The 27,070-nt window shown below is 34.7% G+C and overlaps 2 protein-coding genes and 1 pseudogene across 2 annotated transcripts; 1 reads left to right on the plus strand and 2 right to left on the minus strand.

The window, feature by feature from the left end:
- Nucleotides 1-869: 869 nt before the first annotated feature.
- Nucleotides 870-2,651, minus strand: LOC129884696 (uncharacterized; annotated as a pseudogene).
- Nucleotides 2,652-3,478: 827 nt separating this feature from the next.
- Nucleotides 3,479-5,992, minus strand: LOC129886312 (F-box protein At5g49610-like). The gene is made up of 2 exons (XM_055960954.1): nucleotides 5,913-5,992; nucleotides 3,479-4,839 (listed from the first exon to the last, which is right to left on the minus strand). The coding sequence occupies exon 2, from the start codon at nucleotides 4,816-4,818 to the stop codon at nucleotides 3,730-3,732; it is 1,089 nt and encodes a 362-aa protein (XP_055816929.1). The 5' UTR covers nucleotides 4,819-4,839; nucleotides 5,913-5,992; the 3' UTR covers nucleotides 3,479-3,729.
- A 2,814-nt stretch (nucleotides 5,993-8,806) lies between these two features.
- Nucleotides 8,807-25,402, plus strand: LOC129886314 (multisubstrate pseudouridine synthase 7). The gene is given in 22 exon segments (XM_055960956.1): nucleotides 8,807-8,931; nucleotides 8,934-9,061; nucleotides 9,676-9,754; nucleotides 9,840-10,037; nucleotides 10,133-10,347; nucleotides 12,338-12,410; nucleotides 12,670-12,726; nucleotides 14,616-14,695; nucleotides 14,782-14,844; nucleotides 15,030-15,117; nucleotides 15,929-16,031; nucleotides 16,191-16,294; nucleotides 16,673-16,746; nucleotides 18,568-18,632; nucleotides 18,754-18,926; nucleotides 20,019-20,086; nucleotides 20,161-20,221; nucleotides 20,781-20,818; nucleotides 23,239-23,307; nucleotides 24,002-24,338; nucleotides 24,667-24,769; nucleotides 25,052-25,402. Coding segments are annotated over 21 exon segments (2,175 nt in total). The 5' UTR covers nucleotides 8,807-8,859; the 3' UTR covers nucleotides 24,697-24,769; nucleotides 25,052-25,402.
- The last annotated feature ends 1,668 nt before the right edge of the window (nucleotides 25,403-27,070 follow it).

A 27,070-nucleotide genomic window follows, 5' to 3' on the forward strand; every position in this document is an offset into this window, starting at 1 on the left:
CCTTCGCTTTATCTTGACTTGATGTTTTATTTTTTTCGATTATAGCATCACCAAGACCCTTAGCGGTAAGGTGGATTTCAGCATCAAGTACTCATGACAAATAATTTTTGCCAGAAATATCAAGTGCCACAAACTCCAATTTTGACAAGTTTGACATGATGAAAATTAATTTAAAAATAACAAAGACAACTAAAATTAAATTTCTTCAGTAGATATACCTGATATAGAAGTTAATTTTCTGGAAAAATAATTAGAGTTTCGTGCTGATAACATGTTATAAAGTAAATTAACTTAGCAAAATAAGGTGAGAATAAGAGAAAGAGAGAGGAGTAGAAGAATCGAGAAAGCCATGTGTTTCTATGTTTTTCATTTCATTGTAAAATGACCAATTTATAGTCATAAGATAAGATAACAAATGGCAACTTGCATTGGACCCCACGTAAAAAAACAATTCAAGTGGACAACCACTTGTTCTTTAACATCACTTTGTTTTTACGCGTTATTACAAAATTATAAATAAGAAGTATTTTTTTATTAATTTACCCTTTTAACTCTTTTGAATATACTCTATTTGTGTGGCTCCATCAATATCACAATTAATAATGGAGAAACTTTTTTGGACTTTAAACTTTTATACTTTCAAAAAAATAATAATAAAAGGCTAAATGGGGGAAAATTGATTAATTCTACCTTAATTATGAGTTAACAAATAATTTTTAGGTACGTGATGGAAATTGCCTTGTTTATGTGATGTAGTAGTAGAAAGAAAATCAAAAGAAACCATAACTAAAAATTCCCAACGACGCCAAAAATATATATAATGAGGAAAAAGCGTTCAAACTATTATCCAAATGAAATAATGGCAATCTAAAACATGATCTATTTACCAACGCTAAGCTAGTCAAAGGACATTCTGTCATTCAAGTTAAACAAACAAAAAGTCATGAAATATGTTCAAATTCCACATTGAACAAAGCAACAGCAACAGCAGAACTAGGAGAGAGAGTATGCTTCAACAGAGAACACCAGAAAGGACACTAATTCATCAAAGGCACTAATTCTTCAGCTCATGTAACATAACGAGGCTGTTGTGTAAGGTATGAATCTTCTCTGAGGATTTAGCTGTCCTGGAGTCATAAGAGTCTCAACCTTCTTCTCCCTCAGGTGACAAAGATATATCCTTTCAGTCGTGTAGATCACCACAATGTCGTCAGCATTGTTAAAACATGCTAGTATGCTGCAGGACACGGTACCCTTGTTAATAAATGGAATTTTCTCAAATGCTCGCCAAGACTTCTTTTGTCCAAGATTTACACATACACTGCGCTTCAGGCTCATGTCCATTCCTCCATAGATATCTAATATAAAAACATCCCCATGGTCATTATAAGCAGTTACATAGCATAGCTCATCTTCTATCTGAGTCAAGGCAACATATCTCCCCGGTGGAATAGGCACATGTAGAACTGCTGTGATCTCATTTTTCACATCAAATGCTAGCACATCATTTGATGTTGTATTCCAGTAAGCAATCCCCTTCATATAAAATCCCCCACCAATAACAATTGTATCTTCTAACTCAAGACATTCTGAAGAAGAGCGCATCCAAGAATTTGATTGAGACGAGTTAAATCGCAAAGAAGACAATTAGTTGACCAAGAAGAGGGACAGCAGCGACAATGTGATAACAGGATTCAATATTACCATGAGGATCAAATGCAAGAACAACAGCTGGATCAGATCCATGATAATATTGATGAGAAGGGATAAGTTTCCAATCTTCGGTTACAGGATTACAAACATAATAATTCTCCAACCCCTGACAAAGGAGCAACCCGTTGCTAGAACTTAGAACTTTAACCCTTTCAGGCAAGAAACCAAGGGAAGGACTGGGGACTCCATTCGCAGAATGGTTCGGAGACAAAAAATTAGGATTAGATTGAATATCCATATCCACAGTTTGATAAAAGTAGTCTGAAAGTTTATGGAATGAAGTACTTTGCTCGTATGATAATAATGGACTATCCAATGATTCCATTCCTTGGAGACTGCCCGAAACTTCATTAATGATTTAGCGGGAAGGGAAGGCACTACATGTTTCTTGGCGACGTCTTTGATCTTTTGTCCTCTCTTATAATGTAGTCTGCAGGTATTTGAGATTCTTCATTCCATTCCGGCTGAAAAGCAACCTTCTTTAAGTCGTCCTCTGGAGACTGCAATCCAAGACAATCCGCCCTGTCAGCCACATGAAACATTTGTATCTATTCTTCTCTATTTAGGCTGGGCATTTTCAACAAGTTCACTTATAAAGTCTCATTTTAAAAGTGTATTCATCAATAAGGAGAGGAAGAAAACAATACCTTGAAAATCCCACTCATGTCATCATCCTCCAATTCATCAATCAAGTCATCATTCGATTCATCAGAGCCAACAGCCATGTCGTCCTTGGAAGATTTCATATTTTTTTTGTTCTGTCGACTAAAAGCAGGGTGTTAGTGACAATGGAAAATTGAAAGTTTAAACATCCTCAAAGCATACTTATGAAAGAAACAGAGCCTAATCACTCTATGAAATTAAACAACAACAACAACAATGTTCATTCCACAAGTGGCTTCTGGAGAGGTACAATGTGCGTAGACCTTAACACTATCTCACGGATAGATTACTTTATAATCAAGTAAAAGAACAATAAACATTATTGCAAAAGTGTGGATTAACATCAAAAAAATAAATTAAATGATAGTGGAAAGTGTGGATTAACGTGAATTATTGAGGGAAATTCAATTTAATTAGAGGGATTTTAGGATATTCATTCATGGAAAGAGAATCCCACTAGGACTGAACTTCCTTTCATGTCTGCTACTTGTGTATATTCTGGTAACTCATAAGGGCAGCAATGCATAGTCGCCTAGTGACATGCCAAATCCAATTACTTTCACTCCCTTTGAAAGCTGGCCCTCCTCATTGGATCTAAGTAAAATCTACCAAAAAGAGAAGAAAAACCACAAGTCTAGTAGCAAATTAAATAATGGGAAATAAGAGTAAAACATTAACCATGGTATAAAAACTATATGGAGAAAAATCAATTCTTTCTATTGAAAGAACTCATAATTCAATAATTTACAACTTACAGGGTGCCTTGAGTTTTATTATAGGTCTGATACATAAATATGTCATTTAACTTAACTCCAACTTATATTTATTCCCTCCAACTTTGGATGTGGACTCATGTGTTTACTTGTTCAACTTTATACAAATTTAAATATCGCACGTTCAAAATTGGAGGACATGAATGTGAAATGAGGCCAAATTAAAGTGCATATCTATGTATTGTACCTTTATTATATTATCTCAAAGCGGAACTTTCCAACGCGGATCTAAATTAGTTTGACATAAAACAGATACCGAAGTGAAAAACCCCAAAAAATAAATACCAACGCAACCATATACAACCGAGTGGAAATTCTGATCAGAAGCCTGAAAGGAATAATAAAATGAACTTCATTTATAAAAAGTTTAATATATCCACTGCTATCATATACGATAATTAAACTTGCGCTGTCACTTGAAAGTCAAAAGGTAAAGTAATCATCGCTGATAAAGTTATGAATAATAATAACATGAAATATAAAATAGACTAAAGCTTATGATAATTATCGAAAACTTCTGCAATTCTTGAAAGCTGATTGCATCTCCAAACAAAGAACCTTCGACTGCAGCCAAGGCAGACTAGAGAGAGACTAAGCTGTTGACGTAGGGCAAGCATCTGGTCGCATTATGAAATTCACCCGGAATGCATTTTGTTGCACGAGACTTGAAATCATACCAAAAGGCTTTCCCCCCTCTTCGGACCACCAACATATCACTGTCAACATGTAAAACTGAGAAGCCCCCTCCCCCTACATCCCCAACAACTCTACTGTCAAGAACAACCTCCTGTTTTACTGACCACATTCTGGTTTGGCTTCCCATTTGCATTGTATTTGAGTGGACATTATCCAAAATGTTAAAACTGATCGAATTACCCCAAACATTAGTCTTACAGAGCTTTCCTCTAAACTCCCCCAAAATCCCATGAGAATCATAGTTTTGAAGGAGCTGTGACCTCTCCTTTGTTAGATCAAAAGAAAGAATACTACCAGTATTTGTCATCCAGTAAACAACACCATTCACGTGAACCCCTGATTTTGGCATACGTGATGCTCTAGCTCCAAAATGGATCTCCCCAGCAACTTCCCAAGAATTCCCTTTGGATGAATAGATATCAAACTCAATTGCATCACCAAAATCTGTGGATGGAAAAGCGCATATAATTTTGTACTCAGCTACAAAGTTGAGCAATGATGGTTCATATAAGAGCACAATCACTGGATCTGATCCATGATCCGCATTAGATTTTGGAAATTTCTTCCACTGCTGAGTAACAGGATTACATATGTAGTAGGCCCTGTCCCCTGAACAACCTTGGCAGCAAAGCAGTCCATTAGAGGAGGACCTAATGTCAACAGGCTCGGGCAAAAACTTAAGGAATGGATCTGGCACCCCACAAAAGCTTGGGTCTATGGGTATGAGAGAAGGAGAACCATCAGGTTTTTGGAGAAAGAAGCCTGAAGTACCGCGACAAGAAAGGGACTGTTTATGGGCAAAAAATGGACTCGAAATCTGGAGTTTCCAGTCCCTACATACAGCACGGAATTTGAAAAGTGATTTGGCAGGAAGAAAAGAAAGGGAATGTTCCCTGATGATGTCCTTAAGATCCATATAGATCTTATTATTCTGTGCAGCAAGAGATCTGTCTGGCCTTTTTCCACGATCCATTATTGACCAAAAGTTGTTCCACTGTCAAACAACAACACTAGTCTTAATGTTAGAATGCATTATTTTGAAACAAACACTTTAGGAGTTTGGAACTAATAGTTTCATACTTCCCTTGAACAAATGAAATTACCCCCACAAAGAGACTTTAACATATTCTTTCTCTAGATACATGACTAGTTTACATGTTTTAACTCGTTTAGTTTTTTTACCTGTAACAGACCCTACAATATAACAGTTTCCTATTCACGTGCAGATACACAGAACAAGATGTCATGCTACAGAAGTAGAGGTTTTCTGGTAACAACACATGCTAACATTATTACAAAAGTAAATTTGACAGTTTGTTGTGATGACTAAATATCTCTAAAACCATAATTCAATTGGACCACTAGTTGGTCATCCGGTGAATATTATTTGTCGCATGGTCAGAACTATGTTTGCAAAATTCAAATTTCTTACTAAGCAATCACTAGAAAGAGATTGCTACATTCCATTTCAATAGAATCAATGTGAACCTAGCTTCAAATCAGGACTAAATATGAATAACACACTTTTCCTGGATTTGCTAACTAAATAATAAATGATCAAACAAAATTTTCAAGTCAATTAACTTGATCAGTTTTTATGCCAAGATAACCAGCATAAAGAAAACCAGTCTTGAAAAACGCAAACACGAAAGTTGAACATTAACTGCTCAAGATTGATTTTTCGTTTATATAATGATTATAAATCTCAAAAGATAATCTTTAATAGGCAAACTAAGTGAATAAATTATTTGAGCATAACAATTAACTTTATACTCCAACAAAACAAGATGGGTCGGAAAATATCCCAAAATTAAAGTCCTTTCAGTCATCAGCCCACAAATTGCAATGCAAACAGGAAACGAAACGAGTAAAAGGATTGCAAATTTAGAGTGTACAAATTACAAAACCCTAATCCCAAATTCACATAATAAGATAGGAGCAGTCAATTATAAAGCTACAACATCCTAAATTATCAATACTCTCATGATAATCGCGTATTTAAAGAAATCAAACGTTAATGGCTATCACATAGCGTTATTCTTGTTGATCGAAGTGAAGAGATTTTACCTCGGACCCTTTCTGTACTAGAATGGACTCTTGAGTAGTTTTTTTTCTTTCATCAAATCCCGGTGAGTGAATATATAGGTCTAAATAGTCCTTGAAAAGTAAATATTACTCAAGTACTTTTGGTGAGCGTTTGGCCCTAAATAATTTTTGGGAAAAACTTGAAAAATATTTAGAATATTCTACTTAAATCTCATAGTGATTCTTCCCAATTATATGCATCACGTAAAATAATATATTCGATTGATACATCTTGTAAAGTGATGTATCTGATGTCTTGATACATTGCGTAAATAATGTATCCGACCAATATATCGCATAAAATGATGTGTCTGGTTCCTGATACATCACATAAAATGATGTATCCGATCGATACATCTCGTACAGTGATGTATCAGAGAATATAAGAGAGTATGAATTTTTGTAATTTTTTCAAATGGTAGAAATTTTAGATAATATGGTAAAATAAATTATATATTTAGGTATTTTTTTCAAATGTTTATGGACTTATGTTTGTCCATATAATTTGTCATTATTTGACAAATATATTTATTAAAATCCCCAAGTTCCTAAGTTCTAAAAAAAAACTAGAACTTGGAAACTTAGAAAGTTTTAAAATTTTAAAAATAACCCCAAATTTTTATATTTTATAAATATACCAATCATTTATTAATTCCAACTAAATATTTATCTACCAATTTACTCCAATCAAACAATACAATTAATCTCTATTAAATAAAACTTATCTATAAAAATGTCCACCAACACTCCTTAATGAAAATTCTCTCAATGAGCCAACATCTATATTTCTATTAAAGGGGCGTGATATCATTTGCAAGACTATAAGGGAAGTAAAGAGAACCTAAGAATAGCAAATAACTGTTTAACTATAGACATGCCTCTTTGTATAATGTAATTGAAAGAACATTTGGTGCGTAGAAAAGTAGATTTAGAATACTGCAACGGGGCATGAACAACTATGATTTAGACACGCAGGTGAAAATAGTAATTGTTTGTGCTGTATTACATATTTTTTTGTGTGAAAATCAAGGCAATGATGGAATATTCACTGAATATGAAAGTGATATGATTGTGGATGAAAAACTGATAAACAATCGACTCAGAATAACAATATTGCTTCGTCTTCTCGGTCATCTGATTTAGAAATGAAAGCTTGCCGGGAAGAGATTGTTCGTAAGATGTGGGAAGATTTTATAAAAGAATAGTTTGTTATTGCTTCATCCGAAAAAGAATAGTTTGAATGACTAAATTGGAAAGAAAATATTTTATGTTAAATTCGATTAATATATTCTTCTTGCCTATGTTGCTATTCTGTTGTTGTTGATTGTTATCAATTATGTTATAATTTTTTTTAACAGAACATGTTCATTATAAAATGATAACACAAACTTATGAGTATTTTTAATTATTTTTAGAACTTACTGGTACGAAATAATATTTTTTAAAATTTCACCAAAACTTGAACAAATTTGTGGTCAAACGCATGGTAAAACTTCACCAAAATTTCTCCCAAGAATAACTTGTCAAGAATATTTGGAAACTTGAGGCCAAATGACACCTTATATTTTAAAGATAGCTGAAATGGATTAGTTAAATCTCCGTTAAATATTTTAAAGACATATAAAAATAAAAAAAATTAGCAGGAAGTTACATTTAGAGACGGAGTTTATGCTATATTTTAAAGGATTTAACTTATATGTGGAAAAAATTGTTGTTACAAAAAGTGTATTAAGAAATTTTTGATTGATGAACTAGTTATATGAGGTTTGTAATTCGTGAATTATTTGTACGGTAATTAATATTATGACGGTTGTTATGTATAAAATAAGTAATACTGAATTTGTTATACAAAAATAATTAATGCACGAATTATTTTATAATAAATAAATAAAAACATGCTTATTAAGTAGTATTTGACAATAATTATTTAAATGACTTTTTTGGATTGAGAATTGCCCTCTCCAGAAAAATCACACCACTGGAAATCAATACAGACTCATATGAAGCAATATCAATAATTACTAATAATCTTCACTATTTTAACAATATTATTTCTGAATGCAGATACTCAATAAAGAAATTGCAGGTCGTAGCTATTAAGCAAATATTCAGAGAAGAGAATGGAGTAGCGGACAACTTGGCAAAACAAGGAGCCAGATGCCTTTTTTTTGGACGAAATACAACTAGTAGAAGTTCCACCAGCATTCGCCACTAATATTTTTAAAACAAAACTGTAGGAACTAGTTACACTAGGAAAGTCTCTCCATGTAATATTAACAATATTGCCCAGCATAGGGCCTAAACTTTGATTTTAAATTTTATAGATGTTGGGGATGATTAAATATCAAATCATTTAGATAATATGCATGATTTTAAATTTTATAAATGTCGGGGATGATTAAATATCAAATCATTTAGATAATATGACATATTTTAAGTAATATCATGTTTTAAAGATGTTGGGTATGATTAAATATCAAATCATTTAGATAATAATTATGTTTCTCAACAATTTTTTTAGCGTTCCTATTATGCTACGTGATTGCTACTCTAATTAATTGAAATTATGTACATATAATAAATGACAAAATCTATAAATTTTCATTCAAACTTATTTTTTTATAACTTCATACGAAAACTTTTTATGTAAATTAAAGACTGAAAATCAAATATCATGTAAAATTATATAAAATTAACTTGTAATATAAGGTTTTGTACTTATATAATTTATCCTTCCCCTGTTTCATTTATTTGTCCCATATTAATTTGACACTCTTTTAACAAAAACATTAATTAGGGGTCTATTTTATTAAATTAACCAAACACCCCCTAAAGTCTTCACTCTCCCCTTGTTATTCTTTTTTCAGACTTGGAGCGACCATTTATTAGTACAAGTTATTGACTTTAGTGTGTACTTAGGTCTCTACTAATGTTAAAAACCCTTCGTTCCAAACTCAGGAGTCATCAGTCGCTACTAACAAAAACCTGCAAGGAGTTCTTGGTCACCCTAAAATCCTAAAACCCAGATTTCTTGATCACTCCCTTTTGCCGCCTACTATGGATGAATCCGATGTGGGTATCTCCTGTTACATTTCCAACCTCCCTGGCTTCCGTGGCATCCTCAAGCAAAGGTAACTTCTTGGTTCTTTGGTTATGTATTTGCATTTGCTTGTTTACTTATATATCATTACTTGGAATTGGTAATAGAGTAAGGATAATTCTTTTGGAGAGGAAGGATAAGTTGGGATTTCTTTTCTCTGATTTATGTGAGCTATTTTATCCCAATTATTGATTACAAAATGTGTTCTTTCTTTGTTTATATTGGTCTTTGAGTAAAATGCTGGAAATCATTTAGAAGAGATGTGCTTTATATTACTTGAGAATGCCTAGACCTGAAAGTTCATCTTCATATTGATTTGTTGTACCACCTATTGATGGAATTGCATTTCTCGATAACTCGAAAGTTAGAATCCAGTGTTGTTTTGTCCTATTAAAGTGCGTAATTGGTACATGTACAAAGACAAATACCATCTAAAGAAAATTTTCAGGAAGTCATAAACTTGAGGTACCTTCAATGTTGAAATCTATATGCATGTTCTTGATAATTCAAGCAGTTTTTCGTTTGGGGGATTTTCCACCATGATTGTGCTGTAATTTAAGGTACAAACAATTTGGGTTTGGGGGATTTTCTTGCTTATCTTAGGAAAATGGGTTCATCTTTGTGGTTGTTTTGTTTTGTTTCTAGGTACTCCGACTTCATTGTAAATGAAGTGGACTTAGATGAAAATGTTGTTCATTTGACTTCGTTGGAGGCTCCAAATGAGGTGATAAGTGGACCTTAATTTCATCTTAGTAACCTTTATGTTCATTTAAAATTGCTTTATGATATGCGCCAATCTCTCTCTCCAGTGTTCAGAGAACAAGGACGTGAATATATCTAATCAACTGAATAGAAGTTATGTGACTGAGATAGAATCTTTCAGATCTCTCGCTGGAAATTCTGATGCTGACAAGCTTAAGGCTCTTCTTGATGAACTTAATTCTGGGGTTGATGTCAGTGATGAATCCATCGTCCTTTCACCAAGTTCAGATAAATCCCATCGGACTGTTAGTCCTTATCACCTACTCGTTCGTTGGTTCTTTTGGCTTCACATGGTTCCTTTTTGGAAGTATCCTATATCTGATATGTTAATAATTTTCAGGCAGTTCATAACTTTTTCAAGGAAAGATTAAAATTCCTTGTAACAGATACAATTGATGGAGTAGAGGACCAATCAAAGTGTGTTCGTGTGAGATTGAATAATGATGGGAATAATGGAAGGGGTAGATACTCTAGGAAAAGGAAAGATCGAGATGATAAACGTTATGACAGTAGAGGTTCAGACAGTTGGCCAGGTCATCTTGGCAAGTTCCTCAGGTAAACTCTAGTTGTTGCAGTTGTCTCTACTTTTTCATTCAGATCCTTTTTTTTTGAGAAGGTACTTTCTCATACAAATCTACAGCATTGATGTATCTTTAGCTTGTTGTTCTGTGTGGATTTTTGCATCACATACAAAGATAGATTTTTGCATGAAATACAAAGATAGCTTGTTGTTCTCTATTTTCTTCATTCAAGAAGTCCATACTGAACATTTGTTGGACTACTGAGTATGTTCTGAAGATTAGTCTTATAAGTTAGGACACATAGAGAAGTCGAATAATTTGGAAAAGAAGAATTTTAAGTAATACATTTTGGAGTAGTCAAACTATTTTTGAGTGATACTTTAAACAACTCTCCAAGATGGTGTCAAATGGCATGTACAAAGTGATTCTCAAGCAAATTCCGATTATTCATATAAGATTAGTAACATCAATTTTTTAAGCATATCAACAGATCCAGTCAATTTTGATTCTTCCAGTTGCTAATTCCTTCTATAAATTAGTAATCTCGGTTCACTTTTGCTAAATGCTAGCACACTGAGTGCTACAACAAGAAGCTCCTTTACTAGTAAAGTTTGGCCACCTTCTCTTCTCTTAGATCATTTACCCATTCATTTTTATTGATACGACAAAGTAAAGATCATTATCCACTCGTGGGGGTGTAAGACCATGGATCTCTTGTAGAAAGACTCACCTCTTTGCCAATCACCATTCTAAGACTACGCCGAACATCTTTATCAAGTGACTGCAATTGCTATATTCTAAAACAATCTCCTATTTCATGGAACTGCTATAGTCTAGAACATTCTCCTATTTCATAGAACTGCTATAGTCTAGAACAATCTCCTATTTCATAGAACTGCTATAGTCAATGTCTTCTTTTAATACTATTTGCGGTGTCACCTCTATGGAACAAATCTCCTATTTCATTTTTTCCAAGTAATGATTAGTTACTAAGAATTTGAATGATCATTTTTCTGATATTTAAAGTTGTAGAATATGATGCCGGTGAAGAATGTGAATGTCAAGGAATGTATTGCTTGCTTGTTTATTCAAACATGTTGAGAGTTGAATGGTGTCTACAAGTAATGAAGAAGGGAAGAAAAATTAATTCCCACTACTGATTACACAATTATAAGCCCCCCCTTCCCCCGGGCATATTATGTTATCAATGCGCTAGATGCTCAGTCCTGAGTGTGCAGGTTGATGTTGGAGTGACCCATGTTGGTTAAGCAAATGGGCTGTCATTTTCTTGAAGTGTCTAGGGTAATCCTTACCATGAGCTAGCTTTTGGGTTTGAATGAAGCCCACAATTCATTTTCTTAACGATGACAATAGGTTACAACCCAAGCAAGACTGATTTTCATCTAATGTAGTAAGAGGAATATGCCTTTGGAAGGTTGTCTCCACTCTAGCAACAAGCTTGAGTGCTGATTTCTCTTTCTACTATGGTTCCACATGAGAAACCAGTACGAATATAACCTACCGATTACGTCGATAAGATATTCCCTTCATTCTTCCTCTATGTTGTTTACGGAGTCTGGTTCTTTTGGGGTTATAGTTGATGGTTGGTTCTGAATTCCATCTCTACTAAGGAACCTAGTTTTCCTATTTACCCATTCTGTTGGCAAGAAAAGCTTACATATTCAATGGAATGAAGATAAATCTGATTCAATGAAACAGGCCAACATTAATTCCTTAATCCTGTGTGCTGTAAATGTAATGGAGTATGTGTTAAGTTCTGATTTCCTTAGACCATAGCATACAAGATCTTTAACATCTATGAAGTATGAACAGAACTTCTCTTTATCTTACACATTAAATCTTAATATTCTTATTGCTATATAAATAATCTTAATATTCTTATTTGATAAATTTCTTATATTTTTCTCTAACCTTCTGGTTTTAGAAAACTTGTGTTGTTTAACATCATATTGCTTTTGAATAGTATCTGAAAGGGTGTTGTTGCTGCAAAATCTGAATTTCAGGTTTCATCTTTTCAAGGAGAATAAGGATACACAGGAAGCTTTAAACGTTATAGCAAAGATGCTTGGCGTTCAGGTTGGTGACATGCAATTTCCTAGATTGAACTTACTTTGTTCAGTTTCAAAACCAATATTCTCTTGCATATGTTTGCTAGCTTTTCTAATGGATACCTGAGTTTAAACAAGACATATTTAAAAGGTAACCCTTCGTCCAGTGTTTGTATTGCTGTCAGATGTGTTTTGCAACTTACAAGTAGTTCTGCATTATCGGCAGTTTGATATATAAAAGTTGTAAGACAACATAGATATGATTGATTTTGTGTCTGATCTGGCAGCCTAGGTCCTTTGGATTTGCTGGTACTAAAGATAAGCGTGCTGTTTCAACTCAGAGGGTACGTTTTTCTTGTCAGCTTTTTCTTTCTTTGCTATTTACTTGCATCTTTGTTTAGGAGTAAAAATTAATAGGTTTGTCATCTGGTCAACTTTTTGATGTCATGTGTTTCTCTTTAATACTTGAGTCGAGGGTCTTTCAGAAACAACCTCTTTATCTTCTCAAGGTAGGGATTCTCTATCTTCTCAAGGTAGGGGTAAGGATGCATACACACCATCCCCCCATACCCCACTTGTAGGATTACATTGGGTATGTTGTTGTTGTTGCGCTACTCTTTAATAAACACAATTATTTGCAACTTTGGAACCCCAATGCGTTGTTGAGTGAATAAGACCCTTATCTTGTTTGAGAAAGGGGAATGATGGGGGATCACAATTGCGAAAAATGAAGGAAATTGTTTCCTTAGTATCGGTCATGTTTGAGCATGTTGGTTTGGGTTATGTCTAAAGACTTTTGTTGAGACTGATAACATGTTGGGTTATGTCTAAAGATGCTTGTCATCCTAAGCTTTATCATGCTTTTATGGTACTTGATTTAAAAGTCTTTTCTTGAAATCGATAACTTTGTACATTTCTATAAATGATCAAGATCAAACAGTACATAGGTTGTACTTGCACCATATTTACATCAAAAGACTCTGAGAAACTGTAGCTATTCTAGTCTTCTAGAGGGAGTCTAACACATCTAGAATTTCAACAGTTTCTACCGAGTGAGACTGTCTACACCAAAAACAAAAGAGCAAAGTACAATCATCTTGATCTGTTGGACAGAATTGCTCTTATTTTCAAAACATTTGGAATTCCTTTCTTTCCGTATTGTCCACCATATACATGCTGGAACCATTCTCCATCCTTCCCCTGTCTCTGACCTCCAAACCCGCTTCTTCCCAACTTTCTTGAGTTTCAGAAATCCTTCCAGGCATTATCCATGTGATACTTCTGACTGCCAGGAACATCCTCCATACTTGACCTGTAAGTTGGCACAGAATTTGGTGAATTGTGCTTATGCTATTATTTTAGTGTTTTCCTGATTTTCCTTGCATTCCTACTACTCTTAAATCATGATTGGAAATTTGCTTAGTAGTTAGTAGTAGTAGTAGTACTTGGAGGACTAGGAGTATTATTGCTTATGCTTTATGCTCTTAATAAACCAGAGTGGAATATTAGTTGGTTTGTGTGGTTTCTGGTGATATTTTTGTTGATTTTCTGGTGTTGTATGAAGACTTGCTTACATTTAGCTTTCAAGGTAGCATTCCTTGTTTTCTTCTCTTTCTTGTTTACTTTGGGCTGACCAATCTGCTCCTTGAAGATCTATGGCTCGAAACTCTTTTTCACCTACCCCAACTATCACTCAGTGTTGTGAAAAGCGAGCGAAGCTAGGGTATAGCGCTTCTTAATTTTTGAATTTGGTTAAAAATTAAGCTTCACTTAAATGAAGTGCGTGCTTTGCTTCTCGCTTCATGCTTTAAGCGAAGCAAACCCTTCTCACTTTTTCCCACTTTGCGCTTCCAAAAACACTGCTATCACTCGACTGGAAATACTTAAAACCCAACAATTTCTAATCTGGAAACATAAATTAACTATTAAAGTCGTGATTTTCCAGGTGCTGCAAAGAATTCTCAATTCGTCTGTCTTTAGGTTGATATTCATTTTATGAACTGAAATTGCTATTTTTCGAAGTTTCACATCTGTTTTGACCAGAAGAGTTTCTTAAACCAGCTCTTGTGCCACAAATGGCTTGGTGAATGTATCTGGTGAATGTATCAGTTGTCCTTCACCTAAAATGCTTTCTGTTTCACACAACATCAACTTTTTTTTCTTTTTCAATGTGGGTATACATATTTAATGGTATCTCTTTCTATACTAAGCTCTCACATTTTTCACTATATAGGTAACTGTTTTCAAGCAACAAGCAAGTAAATTAGCAGCTCTCAACAAAAGATTGATTGGAATTAAAGTTGGTGACTTTTGGTGAGATCAACGCCTGTGTTCTTCGGTCTTATGACAATCTCTCTCTTATTTTGATGTAAAATGTTTCTGACCCATTGATATTACAGCCATGTTAAAGAAGGGCTTCTGCTTGGGCAGCTTTATGGGAACCGATTTACTATAACACTTAGGTATAGTTTCATTTGTCCATTTCTTGTGAGGCTCCAGATGGTACATGAATGTCACTTTCCTGTCTTTGCTCATATTCCTTCTTCTTTTGAAGTATGGCTGTAAAGTTCTCATTTTTCTTTATATAAAAAAAGTTTGTTGATTGTATGACATGTTATGTGATGGGCTGGAACTGAAATCCTTGCAGGGGAGTGTCAGCAGAGTCTGAGGATATAATTAAAGCATCAGCAAATGCCCTAGGAAAACATGGGTTTATAAACTATTTTGGCTTACAGGTACTTTGTAATATGCAGATCTTGTTTTCTTGGTTTTGGTGGATAAGTTAGCTCTTCTTGAAATCCAGTTTAGGCCTTTCATTTGTTGTTCTTGGTAAGGATCTCTTTGTAGAAGAGCTTTTACAGAGGCTAACTTTGAATTCCCAGAGGCTATTTTTGATGTTTTAGAATTGGGAACTCTCTGTTCTGTACATTGTTATTACTTTTTGTGACTGCTCTAGAGTTTGGCAGTGAATATATATAAAATTCTATTACCTTCTCATAAAAAAAAGAAGAGCTTTTACAGAAACTCCTGGAATCCCTCTGACCTTATTTTGCTTTAGGAGAAACTCTCAAATGATCCTCCTTTCTTCATTTTCCAATGTCTTACACTCTTGCTCATATACGCATATGGTTCCCTGATAGCATAGTTAATTCATAAGTATGTCAGTATGTGAGGTAATTGTGAGCTACAATTTTGAAATTTACTGCTTACTGGAGCTCATCTTCAGTCGTGCATTTCATGGCGTTGTAATCACCAACAAGAAGCCCATACTCGAACATAATCAAGGCATAACAGCATTCACATTTAATAACATTTTCTGGTTATTGATGGTTGGCTCCTTGATATTCTTTCAATTTTTTTAGGCTTTTCATTTTTCTCTTTGGATTTTGAAGAGGGCTTTAATGAAGTTCTTAATTGGAAATAACACATGAAACTCTTTTATTGCTAAGCCTGAGTTTTTTTATTGGCAAGTGAAACTGTGAAAGTCACCAATGTGTCATGATTTTGATGGCCATGTTCATCTTGTTGTCTATGCAAATGGTGTAGCGGTTTGGCAGCAGTTCTGTGCCAACCCATCTAATTGGAGCTGCGTTATTGCGTGGAGAGTGGAAAGCTGCTGTCAGCTTGATTCTTGATCCAAGAGAAGGAGATATCCTTTGCTATTTCACTTTATCCATAATTTTGCTTCTTTTTTCACTCTCTTAACCCATGAAAATTTCTCTTCCCAACAATTTTATTTTAAAAAAATATGCTGTATTATGTGTGCCTGTAGGAAATAATTGGTCTCCTTAGCTTTAACCTTGAATACAGAAGAATGCCATCAGTATAATAAGGGAGTATTACAAGGAAAGCGGTGACATTGATGGGACTCTAAGGCAGTTACCTCGTTATCTGGTTGCTGAAAAGGCGATTGTAAGTTCAAGTAAACAACATTAAATTTATCCCACGCTTGTGTCCTTTTGTTATCATCTGTAATTTCCAAAAAAATAGGAAGTTGAAGTCAGCCTCTATTATTATTACACCTATATAAGTCCGACATCCCAGAAGTAAGCTAATTTTTTGCTCATGATGAGCGTCACCATTTAAAGACTAGCAATAATCTAAGTTTTCCTAAATTTTTTTTTGGCTTTCCATTGTTTGTGCTGTCCTTGACTTCCCAAAGTAATTGAGTTTCTCTTAAATAGAGCAGGTCATATTTTTGTTCCAAATTTTTTATAATTAAGCAATATTTTTGATATGAGATAGTGTGGTTATGTTCTAGAATTGACATTTCCTGTCAACACCATACAGCTGCAGTGCCTGAAAAGATCTCCTGGAAACTATCTACAAGCTCTGAAGGCCATACCCAGGACTCTCCGAATGATGTAAGTCTTCATAGTAGGATCCACCATTTTCTTCTTGTACTTAACATATTTATCTGAAATTTAGTGATTGAAAGGTGAAACAATAAAGTAAAAATACATGCAACTCATTCTTTCTAGTCACTTCCCTCGAGTCTCCGCGTTAATGAATACGTTTTTCTACCTGGGATTTGCATTTTGATAATCCTTTTCCTAAGCTCTCTGATCAAGGTGTCTTCAAAGCACACTAAGTTATCAGTTCTGGAAATAGTAGGGTCAGTGCTTGCTCTTCGGTTTTGTTGAACGACTGTTAGTTTCAAGTCAACGCTTCTTTCTTACTGCTAAAGCTGTTATTATTTCTTGACCCATACTGGGTAGCAGCGTGCTAGTTGGGTGTAACCATAGAGCAACTTCATCGAGTAAAATATGCTCCTCCCTAAGCTTTTGCACATCCCTCAAACCTCCCTCTCCCCAACAAGAAAAAAGAAAAAAGAGAACACATGAGCAGGAAAAAGACTTGTATAGTCTAAGAGTCACGCCCCAAAGTACCCCCCAGAAGTGATTGGCACCCAAGCACACACCATCGATTCGGTGAACCGCGAACCCAATTTTCATACTTTAACCATTAATTCACAACATTTAATTAATTAAATAAGTATAAATAATTTGATAATTAACAATTAGTATCTCAAAGTATTAATTTAAATCTTGTTCTCAAAAAAGTATTAATTTAAATCTCTTGCCAACTCCCAGACTAGACCATGGAGCATCTAAGAGAACTACAAAAGACTCTTGAGTGTGTAAACCCAACAAAGAAACGTCAATAAATAAACGATAAAGACTATTTCGAAAGCCTCCACGAACAATGCAGTGACTCACCTTAACAACTTGATCAACTCTAGTGAATTCTTCAGCTACTAGCTTCCTCGTCACCAACAGTATTTGCATGGACACACAGGTAAGGATTGAGTTATACATAAATATAACCTAGTAAGATCCTTGATCCGCTACTTTGAAAACCCCTGGAACAACTGTTGGAAAATGCAAACACACAATGAGCACATAAATAATATGCACAAAAATATATTTCATAATAAAATACTCAATAAGATCCAAAGAACTGTTCAACAGACACACTACATATCTCAACATGATCTACAACTCTCGCTATGTTTGATAATTAGGCCTTCCTCGAACAAATTTAATATATATGTGGGGCTTGTTTATCAGAGCCCTTGATTTGATAACAACAACAACAACCACCCAGTGAAATCCCACAACATGGGGTCTGGGGAGGGTAAAGTGTACGCAGACCTTACTCCTACCAAGGTAGGACGGCTGTTTCCGAGAGACCCCCGGCTCAAAAGAAGCATAAAAAGAGGTCAGATAAGGCTAAGAAAGATGTGTCCGAAATATATGCTTGATGAACATTTCACGAAGAAATCCTTCTTAAATCACTTATATGGAAATTCTTGAAAAGTTTTTCTCAGTGCCCAACTTCTCTAGTACTGTATGATCCCAAAATCCTTAACACTACTCTGTTTATGTATGAAACCTCCGGCAGTACAGTTCAATGAATAACTCATTGGGTCATAAAGTAAATACTATTGGTCCAACTCTAAACAAAAACGGTGGAGTTAAAGAAGGTAAAACATTCTAGTCATTGAAAAGCCATCCAGTTTCATAGAACTCTACAGCTTCTTACCTTCTTCCAAGAGTGTAAAACCATAAACATCAATTGATCATGAGATTTAAGGGGCTTAAAGCGTTGGCAATACAGAAAAGAGTCATGCATAACTTTTCAAGTTTGAGCTTTTATAATGATACAGATCTTCTCCTTTTTAGGTATGTACATAGCTATCAAAGTTATCTCTGGAACCATGCGGCAAGCATGAGAGTGCAAAAGCATGGTTTGGGTTATTCAACTTCTGTTGAACTATTTTTCTTACATATATATGTTGATCAGAATGTAGTTATGGGTACTACAGTGTACCACTGATTTTCATCCATTTTCATTGCTCTGTATCATAGGGTTTGACCAAGTTGTGTTGGGAGATTTGGTGTATTCAAAAGAACAGTATAAAGTGAAAGAAACTTTTGTTGCTGAATGTGAAGACGTGAATGACAATAACATGGATGGTTATACCAATCTGGATGAGACCTCAGAGACTGATCTTCCTGAAGAAAGAAATATACCAGTCAAGGTTGGTATCTGGATTATCTAAGCACAAGAGCTGTTCCTTAGATTTCGAGGCAAAGAGTTTATATGAAAAACATTGCATGGCAGATGGGTTCATATGTATTTCCCTCCATCTCTATGCGGAGCTCACATTTCATATTCCGAGGACATAGTAACAAGAATCCCTAATACAATTACACAAAAGGACCTTTTAACTACCTAGCTCACTCTCCGAGTCTCCAGCTTGATAAAGCTCAAAAAAATCCCGCATTTTGTACAGATGTTCCTCCCTGACAGTACGTTGTATAGAATATGTCCAAATGAAATACCAAAGGGATACATCGTAATCACTATGATTTTTATTTAATTGGTAAAGTTACCATTAGGGTTAAGAATTACAGGGTGCTCTAAAGCAGGTGGTATATCATATACATGAACTTACTCGTATGGATGGTTAACTTACTGTATTTTAACTTTAAGAGACCCAGCTGCTAAATCTTTTATGCAACAACTACGCCTCAGTCCCAAACAAGTGGGGATAGTCTATATGAATCCTCACTGACCATGTTTTGCCATTTAAATTCGTCTCAGGTTAACGTTATACAAAATAAGAAGTTTTAGAAGTTCTCTATATTTTCTACTTGCATGTTGCTACCTAAATCCCTATATAACTGAAAAAGACGAGGATGCAAAATGCAACTTAGTGATCTGGATGACCACCATTTATCCAGTTGTATGCTGAAATGGATGGTGTTCGCTTGCTATAAATTCTGCATGATTGTCAATTATCAGTTACTTATGATATAGAGGGAATAGTTTTTTTCTGATATTTAAAACTGTGTCTATTTTAGTATAAATGTTAAAAAGTACACCTAGTGGCTTCACTCTCATGCTTACTGAGGTTCCTAAGGGGTTAGGGAGGAGTTAAATTGATCAAAAAAGCTTTGCTCTTATGGTACCTCTTCTGAATTGAGTTTCCTCGCATTGCCTGGTGTTGAGGCGTAGTTGTTTTGTACCGTTGCTTTTTTCTGTGAGCAGTTCTCATCTGTCTAATTTTTTTTTATATAGATGAAGTCTCATCTATCTAATTAAGTTGAGCGATATTTGCGTTTGACAGCTTATTAATGAAGAAGACCTTAAATCTGGTACCTATACCATTGATGACGTACTTCTACCTTTGCCTGGGTAAGATAATATAGTGTTTAAATATTCTTCGAGTTATTGTTTGTTCTTGTTTGTGAGACATATTATAATGGCAGGTCTAGAGTTATTTATCCATCAAATGACATTGGTGAAGTTTACCGTGACTTGGCACAAAAGGTTATTGCACTTGTTTCTTTGAACATCCTTTTTCCTTTTCTCTGTGGATTGTTCCTCTCTAGCTGAACATCAATCTGCCTTTTAGATTTGTCGGAGAAATTGCGGCCAAGTTGTACAACCTTTTCCTTTCAATCTCTTTCCCTGAGTGCATTTAGTTATCTGCAATACTTTATTTATAGTTTCTAAACAGCATCTTAAGTGCAATAACCAGAAGGGCTTGCAAAGCCGAACAAAATTTGGCTCACTGTCTCATATGGTTTTCGGTGTACCTAAAGTGACAATCATAACTTCATAAAGGATTATTAACATTCTGTTACAATGATAACTAACCATAATCTAATTCATATAATGATGTTTTTCAATTCAGGACGTGCATTTAGCTTCTTGTTTAAATTTTGAAGTACAGGGAGAAGTAGAGTGGTTTAAAGAGATTTGCCTGTGCGGTTATCAATACCTTTGTCCAGTCCACTTGTGATAGCTGTCGTTGCTGTTCTTAAATTTATTCGTATCTGCTCTCTTTTATTTTGTTCCGTTCTAACTCACTACCATCACTGGTCAGGATGGTATCAGCTTGACAGAGACTGCACATAAGATCAAGTGAGTAAAACATTTTTCTCTAATTTTGAATAATTGATCCACTTTTTCATGAATTGCTCGATTTTTATTTTTTAAAAGTAAATTCTCTTTAGAATGCACGCCACGTCGGTATTATATAGTACAAGAAATCACAAATGTTATTTAGCTTGGTAGCTAGCTACACAATGTGGTATATTATGTATAGAAGACACATAGTATCAAACACAGTCATCTCTTTCGTCCCTTTTCCATCTTTGGTACAGTCCTCTCGGGAATGTCCCTATACCCATTAAGGTTAACTCCTGAATAAGGTCTACATGTAAAATGGTTATTATTTCAAAATGCTGCCATCTTTTCAATATTGATTGCTATGAGGATTTTTGCAACATAGGCAATTATTTCCACCAATTCTCCTCTATCCCATGCTTCACATGCAGATTTTCTAAGGCTCTTGACTATTACAGTTTCAACCTTATCACTCCTCGTAACTCTCCTCGCTGTTCACTTCTCTCCACCAATGCTCTTTTTCTGATAAAAGATCTATTGCTCCCTCTTTGTAACCCTCAAATGGCACCTCCAAAAACTTTTCGAAGTGCAAAACTATATTTTTTTTTGAGAAGATTAAGTTGGCACCTCCAAAAACTTTTCGAAGTGCAAAACTATATTTTTTTTTTGAGAAGGTAAGATTAAGTCCGAAACTATATTCTCCTCCCAATTTTAGGGTTTTCTCTCCTCTTGCTTTCCCCAATATCATATTGCATATGTTTTTTTCCATTCCATTGCTTTCCCCTGACCATCTGCCTTGTATCTCAATTTCACTATAATTCCCCCCTATATATTTCAGGGAGGGCAAATGGTACAGAACACTTAAAAGTCAACTGAATTGTTCTAACTATGTCAGTGTTGTAGATTCATTCTAACTGATAGTATATTCTTCATATTTTTGTCGTAACTAAGAATCTCAGCATTTTGGTAATTTTCCTCATCACATAACTTCTCTTATTTTATCCTAGTTTATTTCTAGAGCTTGAACTCTTGTTATATTCGAAGCTTCTCATCAGTTGTTCATAACTAATTCTCTTCTTTTCTTCCTCCGTATGGTATCAAGACCTCCAGAATTATTCCTACTTCCATAAATTTGCTAGTCTTGGATTGACTCTTTCAGTGACTGTTCCAGCAATACTGCTCCTTTTCTAGATGACCGTTTCGACATTACCTTTCACTATTTTGATCTATTTCCACATCTATTCATGCAACATGTGCAATGCCATGGTTATCTTGGATTGATTCTTCGACTGACCTATCAAGTCATCATTGCAAAGCTAACCTTTCAAATTAACATTTCATAATTGTTCGGTAGTGCCATGTCATCATCTAGCAACACATCTTTTTCTAGGTAGCGCCGCATCGCTCTGGCGAATCACTATTCAGTTATCACTGTCATCGTCCAAGGACATGTTAGTGCCCATCACCGTTCAGCGCCATTAAAATTAGAGAATGCTATGCTTGTCCTTTATCGAGTGTGTAAGGATTTTGAAAGGGATGTTAGTGGTTTTGGGCTACTCTACTCATCGAAGATTGCTTGCCGGCCTTCCTCAATTTCAAACCCGTTCTTTTCCGACAAAATTTTTGATGATTGGAATCATCTTAGTTCCTTTCACTGGGAAATTCAGACTCTAAAGAATATTACCATCTTCGATAACCACCGAGCTGGGTATTTCCCTGAATCTGTAGCTAATAATTTGACCCTTGACATGTCTGTCAGTGCCAAATCAGCTTTATATCATCCTCTGTGGCCTTCTCTAATCTACCAGAAACAATTCATGTTCCATGATTGAATAGGAACCACTAAATTAATGACTAGAATACCTCTTGTTTATAGCATTACACCCTGTGCTATAACGGTCCATCGATCAAGAAACAGGTAAGAGTCCTTCATTGATCAAGTTCCTTGTCCAAACCATGATTTGCTTCTTGAAATCTAAGCTATATCACATATTTGCCTGACAATCTTCAATTCGGTTGCGACTCCAATCCGAACTGTCCAATCAGCGATTCCATCTACCTAGAACGTCTGACGATCAAATCATTGTGGGGCATGTATGAAGTTATCTCTAAAAGAACATGCCTAAATCATGCCTCCTAGCTTGATGCAATCTGATTTACTTTTCTCTTTGCTGTACAGTGGGCTAATTTTTCTTTAGTATAATAAATTTCTTGCACAAAAAAAAGAATTAATAAGGAGATCATGTGTGGAAAAGGCGATATTTACTCTCATTAGCATTAACCCTAGAATGGACTGAAGTGTGAAGTTATGGAAGAAAACAGAATTATTCTTTACTCTACAGTCTTTAAAATTGCTGCTATAGATGATCTGATGTTCCCGAATCTAAACCCTCCCCCGTGCCTACTTTTGGGTCTTGTCCTCCTCTTTGTTGCAGGGAATTCTCCATAACCAATATGACTGGAGCTTACAGACGTGTGTTTCAAAAGCCGAAGGATTTTGAATGGTAGGTCAGACATGGTTGCACATATCTACTTTCAGTTCTTCGTTGTCACGTAGTTCCATCCTTTCCAGGTTTGCTCGAATTCTATTTAGTAGCCCAAGGACTTGTTACTTATCTTGTGTGATTTACTTGCTGTACAAGTGTAGGGGCTCGTTTGGACCTGGATCTGAAAAGACTTCTCAAGATGCCTTTTTCTCCAAACTGGCTTTTCAGTTCATTCACGTGTGGATCCTCGGAGATCACCTCGGGTTTTTCCACCAATAATAATAATAATAATAATAATAATAATAATAATAATTTCTTCATCTAAAATAAAATAAAATAATAATAATAATAATTTTGTCAACTGCTCTTATTATTATTAAATATTTTTATTCATTATAATCATCAATATTAATGTAGTTCAACATTATAAGTACTTTTGCTAGTTCTGTCATAGTGAATGCACTTCACTTTATAAAATTTATGTAGATCTCTGCAAACTGTAACTCTGTATCAGAGTTTTAATTGTGATTTGATGACTGATCTGAGTAATATATGCCAGTTTAAAAAAATGTTTCTTTTGGATATAATCTTTAGAATTCTGATTCTCGCCCCACCATTAATATGCAAACTGTCTGTGGGATTGTAACTTCTTGTTGTATTGGACAAGAAGCTTCCATATTCGTTTTTTTGAAGGCATTTATTGTTTTTGTAGGGAATTGCTTAGTTACACTGATGGAACTATACCTCTGGTTGAGACAGATTTTGATGTCATTGCCAAGTCAGTAAAAAGCAAGGTCAGAGAGGAGGACCCGGTCAATGGAAGCAAAGAACTTCCTGCTGACTCTTCAGCTATCTCTGTAGGTGGTGACATGCTTCCAGGAAAAGTGCGTGAGGAAAAGATTAACATTGAAGCAGGGATGCAGTCAGAGAAATCTCAGAGTGGTGGTAATGCTGAGGAGAGCCAGATGGCTCTCAAGCTGAGCTTTACACTACCAGCTTCTTGCTATGCAACTATGGCTGTGAGGGAGCTGCTGAAAACATCCACTTCTGTATGTTTACTGACAATACTTTTACCATTTAGTGTGGATTTTCATTCATGTGACGAAATCAATAACATAAGCATATATTTCTCCCACGAAAAAGTTATCTTGATAAACCTTTTAATTTATGCTGACATAGGAAGTTAAACTAACCCGGGGGAATAACTACAAAAGAAATATGTGAATTAATCCTTCAGTCAGTGAGTTTAACAACTGCTGGCTGACTTTGTCCTTTTTCACTGACCTAGCTTGAAATGTGTTGTTTCTTCATATTGCACATATTCATAGGTTGGTGCAGTGCATGGATGAAAGCTAATATTTCGTACTTGCTATGCAGGTTGCATTTCACAAGTCACTAAATGATTAAGCAAACGTTCATCTACAAAGAAAATCTTGGCTTTTGAACTGGTTACCTTTGCTAAGTACCATTGTGCTAGATGGTAAGGGTTTCTTTTCCTCTTATCTTTTGCTTTTGACTTGCAAATCGTCATATGTTATTATAGGTGGTACTTTTTTGAAAAAGATTCACCAAACAAATTGGTACCAGCAGCAGCGCCCTGGCGTACCCCCTCTTCTGATTCCCTGCCCATTATGAGGGTAGCAGAAACCTTGCGAATTGAAATTACTAGGATAAAGAAAATTGACTCAGAAACTTGCATGTGGCTGGCTTCTTGCTTTTTTTATTTCGTGGTTAAATTTTGAAATCAAATGTACATCTGCAGGTTTTGGGAGAACATTGTTTTCCAGTGATCAATTTGATGTTGCAAAGGAAATTAGCCTACTGGTTTCAGTCTCCGCCCTTCAATCAGGGAACGTGCTATAGTGCTTCAAGTTTCTTTCATTGTACTGCTATTCACCTTTGCGATAAGCTTGCTGATGATAAAATCTGAAGTAGAATGTACAGATCCAATTTGAATCTGATATTTGGAAGATACTTTTGATGTAGTGTTTACAAGTGACAATTCTAACTTGCTAGATGGTACTTTTTTATCTGGACAGTATGTTATGATCTAAATTTGTTTTTCCAATTTCTTGACACAGAATCATTATGATATATCCTATGTTACATTACATTACGAAGTTGTATTGTTTTATTGAAACAACTAGTTTACAAACAGAGAAAGTTTCAACTCTTTTTCATGATCTTCACCACCTCCTCCCCAATGGCTCGATGACAATCCATCACCACCACCTCCACCTGAACTGGTTGTCGTTCCTCCTCTGTTACCACCACCTCCACCTGAACTGATTGTCGTTCCTCCTCTGCCGCCACCACCACCACCAATCGCATTTCCAGTTGCTTGGTGGTTTGTTTTCTTTTTGACATGAGGATCATGAAGCCAACACACAATCATAAGTAAGACTGTCGTAGAGTTTAAGACTATTGCTAAAATAACTTATATTTCATGTTAATTGCTACTCAGCTGGAAACTCTCTCATGCTTTTATTTTATAGCATCACATTGCGCAACCAAGGCACTGCAACTTCAATTTTTTATACAAGTTGGCTGAATTTGTAGGATTTGGGGATTAGATAGAGATTGTATACAGTAGACTTTCAAAGTAGTATATATTCTATATTTGAACAACGCGTTTTTTGCAAAATACTTGTGTTTCCTACACAGTTTTGCCATTTTACCGTTTATATTGTAGTGAACTTGTGAATGGTCCAGGAGGAGGAAAAAACAGAAGTTTAATGGTTGGAGTTTAGAAGTTTGGTCTGTCCAAGATAGCATTAAACTTTTTATATATTGTATCAATTTAATATAAAATATTTTAGTTATTTTTAATGAAATAATTTATTGCCAATATGTTTTAAATCACATGTTTTAGTGTTGAATCAAATTTCAAGCTTAAACTAATTAGATTATCAAATAATTAAATTTGAATGTCTTCTAAAGGTAACAATCACTATAATATTGATTTTTTAAAGTATTACAAAATATTATATAAGAGAAAAAATAAAAATACTCTAATTGACATATTCAATGAAGTGAAGTTTTAATTTTATTTTTAAATACTTTTAGAATAATTTTGATAGTTCATGTAATAATTGATTCTATTAAAAAGTTATCAAAATCAATAAGAGAGATTTAAACATTTATGTTGTTATGTAACGTACAATAATTTTTATATATATATATATTCTTTTCTTACAAAATATTACAAAGAAATGTTATAATGTCAATTGAAAAAGAAAATATTAATTATTAAATTATGATTTTCCTTAAAATTTATGAGAATAAAATATATATAAAAAATTAAATAAGCGTAACTTTCTCTTTTAAATTTTGACTTTAGTCCACCCTCGACAATGACTGATAACTGGTCATCAACCGTGGCTAAATACACACGAGCGAACCTTCCCTTTCCGATCATTTTGCCTCTCTTCCATACAAACACAACTTGAAAAACTGGAAACAGAGCTTTGTTGTCAAAAGAAAAAAAATTGATTGTGATGTGTTGTCAAAAGAAAATTTGATTGTGATGTGTTGTAAAAAAAAATGATTGAAATCAGGGGCGGAACCAGAATATTTGATAAGGGGGTTCAAGAAAATTAAAAAATAAAAGATTGGATGAAAAAAGTAAAAAAATGTGTCATTGTCGAGAATCGAACCCACGACCACGGGCTCAATCACAGGCGCCTTATCCACTAATCCACAATCTACAATTGTTAAGGGGATGCAAAAATAATATTTGTACATGAATAAAAAAATTCGCAATATATATATAGTGCAATTT

This window comes from Solanum dulcamara, chromosome 4 (assembly GCF_947179165.1).
Source record: "Solanum dulcamara chromosome 4, daSolDulc1.2, whole genome shotgun sequence".
NCBI classification, from domain to species: domain Eukaryota; kingdom Viridiplantae; phylum Streptophyta; class Magnoliopsida; order Solanales; family Solanaceae; genus Solanum; species Solanum dulcamara.

Excerpts from the sequence above, each read along its gene's own strand:
- LOC129886312 (XM_055960954.1), bottom strand. The coding sequence starts at position 4,818 with ATGGATCGTGGAAAAAGGCCAGACAGATCTCTTGCTGCACAGAATAAT.